The 14,209-nt window shown below is 49.6% G+C and overlaps 1 protein-coding gene across 1 annotated transcript; it reads left to right on the top strand.

Moving 5' to 3' along the window:
• Window positions 1-6,818: 6,818 nt before the first annotated feature.
• Window positions 6,819-7,749, top strand: LOC122910730 (synaptonemal complex protein 3-like). The gene is made up of 2 exons (XM_044255349.1): window positions 6,819-6,924; window positions 7,139-7,749. Exons 1-2 carry the CDS (start codon window positions 6,819-6,821, stop codon window positions 7,747-7,749), a joined length of 717 nt encoding a protein of 238 aa, XP_044111284.1.
• The last annotated feature ends 6,460 nt before the right edge of the window (window positions 7,750-14,209 follow it).

Raw genomic sequence — 14,209 nt, 5'->3', positions numbered from 1 at the left:
CATCAGTGTTTCCTTTTCTTGGTCCACTGCGTTGCTCACCACCAACCCACGCTCACACTTCCCACTCCCCCCAACTGCCTGGCCAAGACATGGGAGAAGGTGACGGCCAGCCAGGCGCTGGAGGGAAGCCCACTGGTGGAGGGAGTGTGGGGTGAGGGTGGTGTGAGCCCTATTTCCGGCCTACCCCGCCCCATAAAACCCCCCTGAAATAGCCCAGGGACAGCTGACCCACCCCGCGCCAACTGCAGGATCGTCTCAGGTGACAGGAGGAGAGACGCTGTCATGTTCTGGGGTCTCCAGAAAACAGACCCCCAAGATGAGGATTTGAGTTGTCCCAGACGTGACCCCAGGAAGCCACGATGTGGGTGGGGACGTGAGACGAGGAAGGAAGGAGCCCTGAAGGAGGCCCCCAAGAGCAATTGAGTCTGGGCCGCTGGGGACCAAGGGAGAGAGCAGGGAGCATGCGCCTCTGAGGGGTCCCGCCCCAGGGGCGATGGAGGCGGGGCATTTAGCCACACCCAGCTCTTCGTCAAATAACTGGAAGGTTCTCAAGATTCTTCAGCCCTCGGAGCGTGTGGGTGCATACCCAAGCCTTTTACAAAATAACACAGACGGCGTGTGAGCCTTGTGGAAGAATTAGAACATATAGCTAAGCAAACTGAAAAAAGCCCAGTTAAATCCTATATCCTCAGAGAAGACAACAATGAACATTTTGGTGAAAAAAACCTTCCAGCCTCACCCATGTGCAGGGTGCAAATATACAGGCATATTCAAAAAGAGGGTCATGTTCCATATACAGATTCGATTCCCCCCCCCACCCCCCGCCCGACTGTACACATTTTTATTCCATAAACATGGGATCCATTGGCACCTGGATTTTCAGCAATTTTCTTTTTTAAAATTTAACAACATATTGTGGACGTTCTAATCGGGGCAGACTCCTATGAATTTCTCATGGATTGTCACATACAATGTTCAGCGATGGTGACAGACTGCCATTCACGTGGCCGTTCTGACCTCAGACAGTCACCGCCCGACTGAGAGCCATGCTACATGTCCCATCCTTCCTGCTGGAGTTATTTCCGTTGGGTGAATCAATGCAGGTGAAAAATGCTGGATTCACGTGTGTGCGCGGCTCATTGCATGCGGCTACCGTATTTACCCTTCTTACCGTATTGATCCTCTTTGCTCGATCTTGTCTGTTCGTGCGTTTACAGAGTTGGATGATGCCAGTTTATTAACCTCCCATAGAACGTTGGAGTCATTTCTCATGAGTTCCAGTTATGTGGGACGTTTCTAAATCTTATTTTAACCCAGTGAATGTCACCTGGAGTGTTTTTGTTCCTCGAAACATCGAGTGACATTTGGAGACGTTTGTGGTTGTGGTGACGGGGGGTGGTGCTCTTAGAATGGGGATGGTGCTATTAGAATGCAGGGATGCCCCTGCATGTCCTCAAGGGCATAGGGCAATCCCCTGACAAAGACTGATTTGGCCTCAGAGTCCACCGGCTCTCGCTAGAATCCTGCGCCAGTCCCATTGAGCCTCTTGGGGACCTGAGTCTGTGGCATGAAGTGAAGCTTCCTTTGCTACAAAATCTCTCTAAAGCAGATTCTCAGGCTCTGCTTTCAGACTGAAGGGGTTAGAAGCTTAGAGGTGGTGACTGGGAATCCCAATTTTATTCTATTTTTAAAAAAATATTTTATGTATTTATTTATTTGACAGAGAGAGCCACAGCGAGAGAGAGAACACAAGCAAGAGGAGTGGGAGAGGGAGAAGCAGGCCTCCTGCCGAGCAGGGAGCCCGATGCGGGGCTCGATCCCAGGACCCTGGGATCATGGCCTGAGCGGAAGGCAGATGCTTAATGACTGAACCACCCGCCCTGCCAATTTTATTCTAAATAAAATCTCCAGAAGACTCATATCCTTCCTTCTGGAATATATAGGTAGATAGATAGATAGATAGATATCTATATCATCTATCTATTTATCTATATATATATCATCTGATATATATATGTTTCCACTGAGATACACACACACATATTCATTCCATATATATATGGAAATCTGCATATATATATATATATAATCTCACAAGTTATATTCAGAAGTCTGAAATCAGTTTCACTTGGGTATAGTCAAGATGTCAGCAGGGTTGGTTCCTCCTGAAGGATCTAGGAGAGATTCTATGCTCTCGTTTTTTTCCAGCTTCTGGAGATTGCTGGCATGCCTCGACTCACAGCCCCTTCCTGTATCTCCCCAGTCCCTTGCTTCTGTCATCGCATCTTCTACTTCTTCATCTGACCTTCTTCCATCCCTCTTACAAAGACCCTTGGATTACACTTAGGGCCCACTTGGATAATCCAGGATAATGTTCCCATCATCTCAAGATCCTCAGTCACTTCTACAATGTTCCTTTTGCCATTCCCACGTGTCCTTCCACAGGGGCCATGCTACGCTTCTCTATATCCTTCCGATTTTTAGCATATGTGCTGCCAAAGCCAGCGCTTCTTTTGTCATTTGAAGTAATAGTCACAGGGGCGCCTAGTGGCTCAGTCAGTTAAGCGTCAGACTCTTGCTCTCGCTCAGGTCTTGATCTCAGGGTTGTGAGTTCAAGCTCCCTGTCATGGAGCCTACTTAAAAAAAAAAAAAAAAAGTAACATTCACAGATTATGGGCAATGGAATGCGGGTATCTTTGATGGAGGCTTTATTTAGTCTACCATATTCATCCTTTTAGCAGGCTGTAATTGTGGCTGGGTCTATGGATGTGTCATAATTTCTTATGTATCATAATGTAGCATAGCAGTCAGAATTAAGGGTGGGAAATAGAAACCACTTGAGGTGTTTTTATTTTTTTTTTAAGTGAACTCTATGTCCAATGCAGGGTTTGAACTCATGACCTGGAGATCAAGATTCTCATGCTCTACTGACTGAGCCTGCCAGGCACCCCAAAAAATGCCTTGAGGTCTTTTGACACAAAGCATTTAATATAGGAAATTCACAAAGACTCAACTCTGCTGTTGTAGCACGAGAGCAGCGGAGATGGAGCTGGATGAATGAAGCATGGCCTTGTGCCAATAAAACTATATTTATAATAATAGGTAGTGGGCTGGAGGAGGTCCACGCGGCAGAGTTTACCACTCCTGGTGCAGGGGAGCAGGATCAGGACTGGTCCTACTGGAATAACTCTGCAGAACCTGCTCACTGGGGGGAACCGAGGCTCCCTCAAATCAAGGCAGGGTGCAGGAGGTCCTCGAAACCTCTGACTTTGGGCACACACCCTGTATCTGCAATCCAGAAATAGATTGCCACCTTTGTGTTGCCATGACGGCTTTTCAACCCCCACCAAGTTTGTCACTGGAGAAGGGAATGCAGATTCCAGAATTACAGGTGTTTCCATGGCTGGCTGCTGGCGGAGAGAAGGGGAAGGAAAAACCAAGACAGCTCTGGTCTCTTCTGCCTTCCACACGTCCCCAGGCTTCTCCATAGCTGGACCTGAACACGTGCCCAGCTGTGGCAAACTATGAGCCTGGCTGCAGCTTTGTAGCCTCTGCCTGGAAAGGGGTTGGATCGGGGCGGGTCCTGAAGTCAACCCACCACTTCCTCCTCGTTTATTACTGTACTTTACGGTGATGGGAAGAATGACTGTGTAATTGTAGGATGCATAATCACGGAACCTATTATATGTAATTGCAGCATTAGGAACACAGTAATTATCATGCGATATAATAAATTATGTAATGAAATGTAATCGCACATAGATCATGAATCACAGAAATGTGTAATACCCTCCGGGAATCTGTTTATCTTGTTCCCTGGGTGATGGTGCCGTGTTGGCAGGTGGCATGCGGAGGTGTGGGGAGATGGGAGTGGGATTAGAGTCGATTAAGGGGTGGGGGCGAGAGCTGGAGGACAGGGTGAGGTTGAGGCTGGGGGCTCAGGGACAGTGGAGGGTGGGGTGAGCATGGGGATGGTGTTGGAGTTTAGCCACAGGCTAGGGGAGGTGCGGAGAAAGAGGCCAGAGCGGGGAGCTGAATAATGGATTAGGTCAGAAGTTGGCACCCTCTGGCCCAGGGGCCCAAGACCATCCAGCCAACTGTTTTTCTTTTTAATCTTTAAAATGGGGATGAAATTCAGATACTATAAACTTCGCTGTATGCAAGTGGACGATTTAGTAGATTCACAGTTTGTGCAGTCATCAGAAAGTCCCATCCTCCCAAACTGGGACTCTGTCCCCATTAAACACAAACTCCTGCTCCCCTCTCCGCCCAGCCCCTGTCACCCACTGTCCTACATTCTGTCTCTGTGGATCTGGCTATTCCAGGGGGATCAAAAGTCTTTGTCCTTTGGTGACCAGCTTCGTTCACTCAGCAAGGGGTCCTTAAGATTCACCCGTGTTGAGACCTGGGTCAAAACCTCCTTCCTGGGACGCCTGGGTGGCTCAGCTGGTTAAGCAGCTGCCTTCGGCTCAGGTCATGATCCCAGCGTCCTGGGATCGAGTCCCACATCGGGCTCCTTGCTTGGCAGGGAGCCTGCTCCTCCCTCTGACTCTGCCTGCCATTCTGTCTGCCTGTGCTCGCTCTCTCTCCCTCTCTCTCTCTCTGATGAATAAATAAAATCTTAAAAAAAAAAAAAAAAACCTCCTTCCTGTTCAAGGCTGAGGAGTCTTCCAAGCTGTGGATAACCCACCTCGCGCTGGTCCATTCCTCCACTGATGGACACTGGCTTGCTTCCACATTTCGGCTCTTGTAAACCATGCTGCTCTGAATATGGGTGTCCAAATACCTCTTCCAGACCTGGCTTTCAATTCTTTAGAGGATATTCCCAGAAGTGGAATTGCTGGGTCACATGGTAATTCTATTTTTTTTTTAAAAGATTTTATTTATTTATTTGACAGAGCGAGATCACAAGTAGGCAGAGAGGCAGGCAGAGAGAGGAGGAAGCAGGCTCCCTGCTGAGCAGAGAGCCCGATGCGGGATTCGATCCCAGGACCCTGAGATCATGACCTGAGCCGAAGGCAGCGGCTTAACCCACTGAGCCACCCAGGCGCCCAGTAATTCTATTTTTAATCTCTCTCTCTCTCTCCCTCTTTTTTTTTTTTTTTTAAGGTTTTATTTATTTATTTGACAGAGAGAGAGAGATCACAAGTAGGCAGAGAGGCAGGCAGATAGAAAGGAGGAAGAAGGCTCCCGGCTGAGCGGAGAGCCCGATGCGGGGCTCAATCCCAAAATCCTGGGACCATGACCTGAACCGAAGGCAGAAGCTTTAACCCGCTGAGTCACCCAGGCGCCCCTACTTTTAATCTCTTTGGGACTCTCTCTCCTGTTTTCCACCGGGGCTGCTCCGTTTTACATGCTCGCTGACAGGACACGAGGGTTCTGATTTCCCCACATCCTCAACGCTTGCTGCCTTCTGGGGTTTTTGGTAGTAGACCTCTTGATGATGCGGGGTAGAATCCTCCTTTTTTTAAAAAAAAATCCTTGGGACGCCTGGGTGGCTCAGTTGGTTAAGCAGCTGCCTTTGTTTTTTTTTTTTTTTTTTTTTTAAGATTTTATTTATTTATTTGACAGAGAGAAATCACAAGTAGAGAGGCAGGCAGAGAGAGAGAGAGGGAAGCAGGCTCCCTGCTGAGCAGAGAGCCCGATGCGGGACTCGATCCCAGGACTCTGAGATCATGACCTGAGCCGAAGGCAGCGGCTTAACCCACTGAGCCACCCAGGCGCCCAAGCAGCTGCCTTTGACTCAGGTCATGATCCTGGTGTCCTGGGATCGAGTCCCACGTCGGGCTCCTTGCTCAGCAGGGAGCCTGTTTCTCCTTCTGCCTCTGCCTGCCATTCTGTCTGCCTGTGTTCTCTCTCTCTCTCTCTGACAAATAAATAAAATCTTAAAAAAAAAATCCTTGATGTTGTGCTTTTCTTCTTTTAAATTAATCGCATGTATGTATCCTGAAACTAGATCTGTGTTTGTAAATATATGTAACTAGTTGCTGGGCTTGCTTGCCATGGTCATGCCTGTGAAGATGTGTAAGGCTGATTTTGTCCCCGTCAACATCACACGTCTAACATTCATTCACATCCTTTGTCAGAGAAGAGCTGCCCTCACACCAGAGAGAAGGTCCCGTGCCCACAGGTACGGCGTTGACCATGAGCCTCAGTGGTTCCAAAGCCAGCCTGTTTGGTTCTCGGAGCACACCAGGCAGCAGGAGTGAGCCTCTGTCCCTAAGCCTCGCAGGTGACATGACGGAGACCACAGGCTGAGGGACACGGGACCAAGGGCCGAGCCCCTGGGGTTGCAAGCAACAAACAAGCCTGTCCCCTGGGTCAGGGAGTGAGCCGTGATGGAGAAGTCACGCTGTGTAGCCCACACATCTAGCTCTGGAAACTGCTTGGTCTCAGAGGAGAGAGAGGAAACCCTGAGCTGAGCGAGATTCCATTTCTGCTCCCTGGTGGGATGGGGGCGCAAAACAGAAATTAAATGCAGCTGTAGGGGCGCACTGAGCGGCTAAGTCAGTTAAGCGTCTGGCTCTTGGTTTTGGCTGGGGCTGTGATCTCAGGGGCCGTGGGTTCGAGCCCCATGTCCGGCTCTGTGCAGAATCCGCTTGAGAGTCTCTCTTCTTTTCCCTCTGCCCCTCCCACTTGTGCACTCTTTCTCTTTAATAAATTAACAAATCTTTTAAAAAAAATTAAATTCTACTGCAGAAAAATAAGGTTTTGTTGTGTGTTTCTGAAATGAGATTCTCACCTGCTACATTAAAAAACAAAACAAAGAGGAGTGTCGTGCTGGCCAAGCGGACAGTCACCTCAGAAAACATCTAAATATGGTGCCCCCTGGAAGAAAACATACAGGGAAATCTGGGAAGACATCAATGGAGGATCAGGTTGTAAGAGCCTATGACTTTGAGAAGGAAGATAAAAAAGATCTGAGTGGGGACGCCTGGGTGGTTCAGTTGGTTAAGCAGCTGCCTTCGGCTCAGGTCATGATCCCAGCGTCCTGGGATCGAGTCCCACATCGGGCTCCTTGCTCGGCAGGGAGCCTGCTTCTCCCTCTGACCCTGCCTGCCACTCTGTCTGCTTGTGCTCGCTCTCATTCTCTCTCTCTCTGACAAATAAATAAAAATAAATTTAAAAAAAAAAAAAGATCTGAGTGGTTCAGAGGAGGATGTTACCGAAGGGAAGACTCCAGTAATTGAGAAGCATGGGAAGAAAAGGACTTCTGCAGCAGTGTTTGAAGATATGGGGGGTGAAGTACAAAATATGCTGGAAAGATTTGGAGCTGACATTAACAAGGCTCTTCTTGCCAAGAGAAAAAGACTAGAATTATATACCAAAGCGTCTCTCAAAACTAGTAACCAGAAAATTGAACATGTTTGGAAAACCCAGCAAGAGCAAAGGCAGAAGCTTAACCAAGAATATTCTCAGCAATTTCTGACTTTGTTTCAGCAGTGGGATATAGACCTGCAGAAAGCTGAGGAACAAGAAGAAAAACTAGCTAACATGTTCCGACAGCAACAAAAGGTTTTTCAACAATCTAGAATTGTTCAGAGCCAGAGACTGAAAACAATTAGACAGTTATATGAGCAGTTCATAAAGAGTATGGAGGACTTGGAGAAGAATCACGATAGTCTACTTACTGGTGCACAAAATGAACTTAGAAAAGAAATGGCTATGTTGCAAAAAAAAATTATGATGGAAACTCAGCAGCAAGAGATGGCAAGTGTTCGAAAGTCTTTTCAGTCCATGTTATTCTGATGACTCTTTGAAGGAAGAACTTGAACCTAAGTAATATGATACAATTACAACATTAACTAAGAGGCATGTAATTCTTTTAGAGTGGTTTAAAAATTTTAGTTTAAAACAATACAGCGTGATAATTGTTAGCTTAAGTGCAAGACCCTTCCTTCTGTTAACCTTCAGATAAAGCTGAACAGTTATGTGAGTCCAGATCTTTAATAGTCATAGTGAATTTTTCTCTTTAACACTTATTAATTAACTTTTAGCAATAAAGGTGATTTAATTTCAAAAAACAAAACAAAACAAAACAGGTAGCGACCAAAGTGGGACTGGGCAGGAGCTATCTGAGCACAGCCTTGGACTGATGGCCCAGACAAAGGCTAGAGGATGAGGCGAGGGGGTGAGATCCTTAGTCCCAACCCACTCCCCTTGGAGGATGCCTAGGTAGGAACCCTGTTTTATCAAACTGCATAAGACCCGGCAAGCCAGAACACCTCCAGGACGATATTCACATCACAGAACCGCGTCTGTCTCACTGCCAACAACCTTGCTGATGACGTTGACCTGAACCTACAGGATGAAAGTGTTACCCAGAGCAGGGACAGCCTTGTCAAGGGTAAGAAGTGAGCCTGGTGACCAGGAACTCACCCCCAGAGAAGAAGCAGATTGGTTTCTTCCCTGGTTTTTGAGGAGCCAGCTTGGAGCCCCAGCACACCCCCAGTATCATGGGATGGTCCCTCCTGCATCTGTCCTCCCTATGCTTCTTGGATGAACAAAGCCCGACTAATTTTTGGGAACGATTTTGTGCCTTCCTATGTTGGCCAGAGGTGTTGGGACAGTGGGGTTGATTCCTTCCTTCCTTCTTTCTTTCCTCTTTTATTTTTTTTTTTAAGATTTTATTTGAGGGGGGCCTGGGTGGCTCAGTTGGTTAAGCAGCTACATTCGGCTCAGGTCATGATCCCCGGGACCAGGGATCGAGCCCTGTGTCGGGCTCCCTGCTCTGTGGGAGAACCTGCTTCTTCCTCTGCCTGCCGTTCTGCCTACTTATGATCTCTCTATGTCAAATAAATAAAGTCTTTATATATACGTATATAAAAGATTTGTCTGAGAGAGGGACACCTGGGTGGCTCCATTGTTTAAGTGTCCGCCTTCAACTCGGGTCATGATCCCAGAGTGCTGGGATCGAGTCCTGTGCTGGCTCCCTGCTCAGTGGGGAGCCTCCTTCTCCCTCTGCCTGCTGCTCCCCCTACTCTCTCTCTCTCTGACAAATAAATAAAATCTTATTAGAGAGAGAGAGAGAGCATGAGCAAGATGAAGGGCAGAGGGAGAAGCAGACTCCCTGCTGAGTGGGGAGCCTGACCCCAACTCAGACCATGGGCTCAATCCTAGGACTCTGGGATCATGACTTGAGCCAAACGCAGACGCTTAACTGACTGAGCCACCCAGATGCCCCAGGACAGTGTGATTTCTGAGCGATTTCTTGCAGTGTTGGTTCCTCCCTCCAGGCTGGGAGGCGATCACCACCATCCCAGGAATTCTCAATACATTTTTATTACTTAAGCTGGGAAAAACACAACACAACACAACAGCCACACATGGGGCTGTAGGGTGAGTATGAGTGTGTCCTAAGTCGCTTGAGCTAAGAGCAGGAGCTGCCCAAAGTCCTATCAGATCCCGGCTCTCCCCACTCTGCAATATCCACTCTGGGCCTCGCTTGCCCTTCTCCAAAGCTACCTGTGGACCAGTTGCGTTCGTGGGCGGGAAGTGTGTTCAACACTTCTGTAGTCTGTAGTCTGTAGTCTGCGAGTACTAAGGGGTCCATGAGTTTGTTGCCAATATTGGAATGCAAGAAGGCCACCACGTGTCTGAGGTTGTGTGCTTTTGCTTTTTTTAATGTCTGCTGTTAATAAAATATTTTTACAGAGACCAAAAAGTCGGAATAGTGCAAAACATCTCAACACCATGCATTCATGACCACTTCTCATTGGTTTTAAACATTTGTTCCAAGTCACATATTTACAGAGAGATGGGGGGGGGTGGTGTCTGTGCAGACACCAGACCAACGCGATGGAATTAAAACAAACAAACAAACAAACAAACAGCATTTTGAGTTCACATTTGCAATCACATGCTAAGAGAAGGTGTGTGGAGGAATAACCTCCCTTGACTGCGTGGCCAGGTTTGGAGGGTTTCAGGGGGCCGGGGCCAGGGGTGCAAAGTAAGTCCCCCTGGCTGTATGGCCTGGGATGCATGGGGGTGGGGGTGGGGGTGCCCACTCCGCCGGTGACCAGTGCCTCAAGAGAGCCACTATGGTTAGGCGTGGGTTGGGGAATGGGGGAGGTCTTACTAGACACCGTCAACTTGATTTCTCTCTTTAAGAAAATAAAAGGCAAAGAGAAAAGCAACACGTGTCAGCGAAGACGACTTTGGTCCTTGACAGTTCTTAGGAAAGGATGTTCAGGGGGCAGACGGTGTCGTGATCCAAAAACGACCCCCCAGTGAGCTCCCCTCCCACTCCACTGGGGCAGCAGAGTTTAGGGGCGACTCTGGGCTGTCCCTGCTCTGCCCTGCCCCTCGGTGTCCCCATCTACAAAATGAACAGCGCAGGGTGTGGGGGACAGCAAGGTCTCTGAGGTCCCAAAGATTTCTAGTTGGGTGTTAAGTTTTTTGCATCTCTGATGGGGGCACGGTGAGGTTTCAGACTCTGGGGCCTGAGAAGGATTGTGGGTCAAGGCCAGGCACCTGCTCGTTTTACATAAATCCTTCCAGGATGGGCTGGTGAGAGCCAGAGAGAACAGTGGGTTCCTCTTCCTTCTAGATCCCCTACTTTTCTCCCCATCTCTGAGTCTCCATCTCAAGGTTGTTCTATGCCCCCTCCACCACCACCCAGAGACCCTCAAGTTCTTCCTGGGCATGATCTCGCCCTCTTGATTTCTCCCCTTCTCTTTCTCTCTATCCTTCCCTCTTCTCTCATTGTGTCCTTACTCTGGGACACTGTCCCTTTTGGGGGGGTGGGGGCACAGGAAGAAGTGATCAGCTCTGTCCAAAATGCCCCTCAATGTCACACCCCCCCCAACAAAGGGCCAACCCTACTTTATCCTTTCCCAGACCCATGAAAATCTAGGGCATGTTCCTGGCATGAAATGAGGTCCGATACAACCCTGAGGCCCCACCAGGGCTCAGAACTTCGGGCACCCCAGGTGAGGTGGTGAATGGCCTTGTGGAAACCCTGCTCCTCTCTGACGCTTGTTCCGATACAGAAACTTTCTAGATCCAAAGGCTTCCAGGCCCTGAGACTCCTTTCCTATCTCCTCCTTGTCTGCTCTCGCCCTCTCTCCACTCTGTGTTGTGTGACTCAGCAGCAGTCTTGCTGGAGCACGTTCTGTGTGCCCAAGTTTACGTGGGAGGGGAAGGTTGGTATGGACAGACATGGATAGACATGCATGTGAACCCCCCACCCCAAGACATAATTCTACTAGTCATACCCTCCCCCTCCTCCCCCTGTGCCCAGTCTGTACTTGGCGAATTTGGGTCTATCCAGAGGCCTCAGATCCTAGTTGGGGGAAATAGAGCTTGTCACAGACAACTCCCACCCCCTGGCATCAGGGACAGAGGCTAAGGGAAGTTCTGAGGAGGAACAGGGAGGGTTTTCTACAGGAGAGGATATTTGTGATGGGTTTTGAGGGATAAATAGGAGTTCTCTGGGGGAAAGAAGAGGGAGTAAATTTCCAAAACAGTTCTAGCCTGGGAGTCAGAAAAAGTCATTCAACAAATACTACCTAAAGCTCCCTCCATGTGTCTGGGTGGCGCTGGGGAAGTTTACACACACACACACACACACACACTCACTCACTCATTCACACACATGGGCAGGCCTTGACCAAAGACTCCCAAGGACTCTAGGAAAATAAGTTGGCTCTCTCAGGCAGAAGCTCAGCTCCCCCTTTTCCTGCTGGTCATCCATAAATATTTCTGGGTTCACCCCAGGTTATGTTACCTCCCCTTAGGAGTGTTGCTGGTGTTCTCAACCTGAATCATCTATCCACCTCACTCCCATCTACCCCTGAAGGTGGTCTGAATTTAAAATCTGCCTCTCAGTCCATGCAATAGATTCTAAGCTCCCTCCTTGCCAACCCCCACCTGCCCCTGGCTCCAGCCCCCTCCCCCACCATCCTGTGGGAAAACTGGCATCTTAACCTCTGATTCAGAACCTTCTGGCACCTGAATCTGCCTAAAATCAGGGGACAAAGAACACCTCCAGGTAACTTCTCTGAGAAAGTAGTGCCATTTCTTCCAGACTTGTTCACATACCAGGAAATCGTCAATATAAACATACAACTCTCAATGCCTAAGGTCTGCACATGGCCTCCTTTGAAATGCCAAACCCTTGGGCAGTGCACAATGTGGAAAACTGTACCTAGTGGACTGGGGTTCATCTAAGGGGTGAGTTTGTTTTTTCTTTTTAATGTATCCTTCAAAAACCCTCTCAGGTATTAGTTCCAGTGTTCCCAAAGCACTTTGCCTCTCCCCCAAACTGCATTGGTCCATTCTCCATGAGGTGGCCAGAGGGAGGTTTTGAAACCTGACTTCCAGACTCTCTTGAGCTTTTAAATCTCCTGGGGCTCCCCAAGTCTCTTAGCATAAAATAAAAACTCCCCAGGGCAGCACACAAGGCCCTGCCTGGTCTGACATCTCCACAGGGCTCCCGGACATCAACACCTCCTCCTTGTTGTCCCCCTCGTCAGCCACATTGACCTCGCTATGCTTCAAGCCTGCCCACCTCAGCCTTTGCACCTACTGTTCCCTCCACCTGGAGCTTTGTCTCTCTAATGGGTGGTTCCTTCTCCTTTTTCACCTCCTCTGAAAGCCCTCCCTCACTTTCCTGTCTGACACAGGCCCCGTCACTCCAGGAGTCCAGCTACTCCTCACCCTGCCCCTGTTTTAATTTTTTCCTAGTACAAGAGAATCTTGTACTTGTCAGTCTGGCAGAAAAAAAAAAATGGCACATAAGCACCCATCCAACATGGAAAAGCAGATTGCGGGCAAAGACAGGCCAGGACAAACTTTCCCAAAACGTTCTGCCTTTATGAACTACAATGGGGAAACTTGACTCTGGCCAGATTGCCCCACTATTGCCTCCTGGAGGAAAAGCTTTAGGCGGGTAGAGGTCCCACTTGGAGGTATCCTGTGGCACGATGTTTGAATGAATGAATAAGATTTTGGAGACTAAGCTCCAAGTATGTTTATATATTTACACACACACACACACACACACACACACACACCCCTAGAGTTCCTGGTCTCTTTCCTGCCTGCCTGGAGAATTCTGGGAGAGGAAAAAGGGGTTCAAGGGGTGCCTGGGTCCAGGGAATCCCAAATCCTCTTTTTTTCGTGGGAGATCTAGAGTTCTCACAGAATCTCCCCATAGGGTCCCAGTGGAAAGGGTCAAGGGCAGGGGTTTTGCTGGGCAGCCAGACATGGGACAGGGGCAGTGGGGGTGTTGGCCCAGAACTCCCATCCCTTGTAAGGATTGGGGGAGGTCCCCTGAAGAGGGGTTAGCAGCAATGGGGAGCTGTGTCGGGTCATCCGATGTCAGCCCACACTTAGATGGGGCACATAGGCCAAAGGGAGTAAATAGAAGGGAGAGGGTGTGGCACTGGGATCTTCAGTAAAGTCTCATGGCACTGGGATCTTCAGCAAAGTCTCAAGCAGCTCTCTAGGCCTCAGTTTTGCCATCTCTTAAATGGGTGGGTTGAACTCTATGATATGAGAATGGGATATGTTGGGGGAAAAGGAGAGGCAAACCCCCACAGGGAAGTGGGGGCAGCGCGGGTGCTTCAGAGCCGTCCACTCGGCCTCCAGGGTTTGGGCGCCCGAGGACGCATGTGCTTTTGAAATCCCATCCTCCCCTCCTTCCCCGTGTATTTTTTGCACAAAACGAAATGACACTCTGGTCCAACCTGGGCCCTCCAACGAGCATCCTAGTGCCTCCAACCCCTAGGCCACCCCAGGGGGCGCTCCAGGAAGCCCTGCCCCTCGCCCAGGGCCCGCCCCTTGAGGGAGCTGAGAGTTCCATACTTGGCAATTGGTCTTGGGCCCCACGGCTTGGGGACCCATCTTATGGCTTTTCCAGGGGACAGGAGGCAGGGCCTCCCCGTACCAGAGCCCCAGGATCTGGCCTCCTCCATAGGGGGCGGGACTTCCTCCCATCCCAGCTCCAAAGGTCCCCTAGGCGCTGGGGACTTGGCTTCTAGTAGGGGATGTGGCTTCTTCCTTCATAGCGCCCTAGGGCGTGGCCTCTTGAAGGGGCGGGGCGTCATCCGTTCACAATTCCCTAGAGGGGTGCGCTAAGTCAAGGGCGCAGGCACAGCCAGCCCTCTGCACAGAGCCCGAAGACTCGCCCTCCGGGAGGTCCTAGCGCGCAGACGCCGCCCCGCCCCGTGCGCAGGCGCAGTGCTGCCCGCCCGCGTGCCCCGCA

This window comes from Neovison vison, chromosome 6, assembly GCF_020171115.1.
Source record: "Neovison vison isolate M4711 chromosome 6, ASM_NN_V1, whole genome shotgun sequence".
Taxonomy (NCBI): Eukaryota; Metazoa; Chordata; class Mammalia; order Carnivora; family Mustelidae; genus Neogale; species Neogale vison.
This window is presented reverse-complemented; position numbering and strand designations above follow the sequence as displayed.

Coding starts and splice junctions, on each gene's coding strand:
- LOC122910730 (XM_044255349.1), top strand. CDS start 6,819: ATGGTGCCCCCTGGAAGAAAACATACAGGGAAATCTGGGAAGACATCA. Junction 6,925..7,138: donor GGAAGATAAAAAAGATCTGA/GTGGGGACGCCT, acceptor AAAAAAAAAAAG/ATCTGAGTGGTTCAGAGGAG.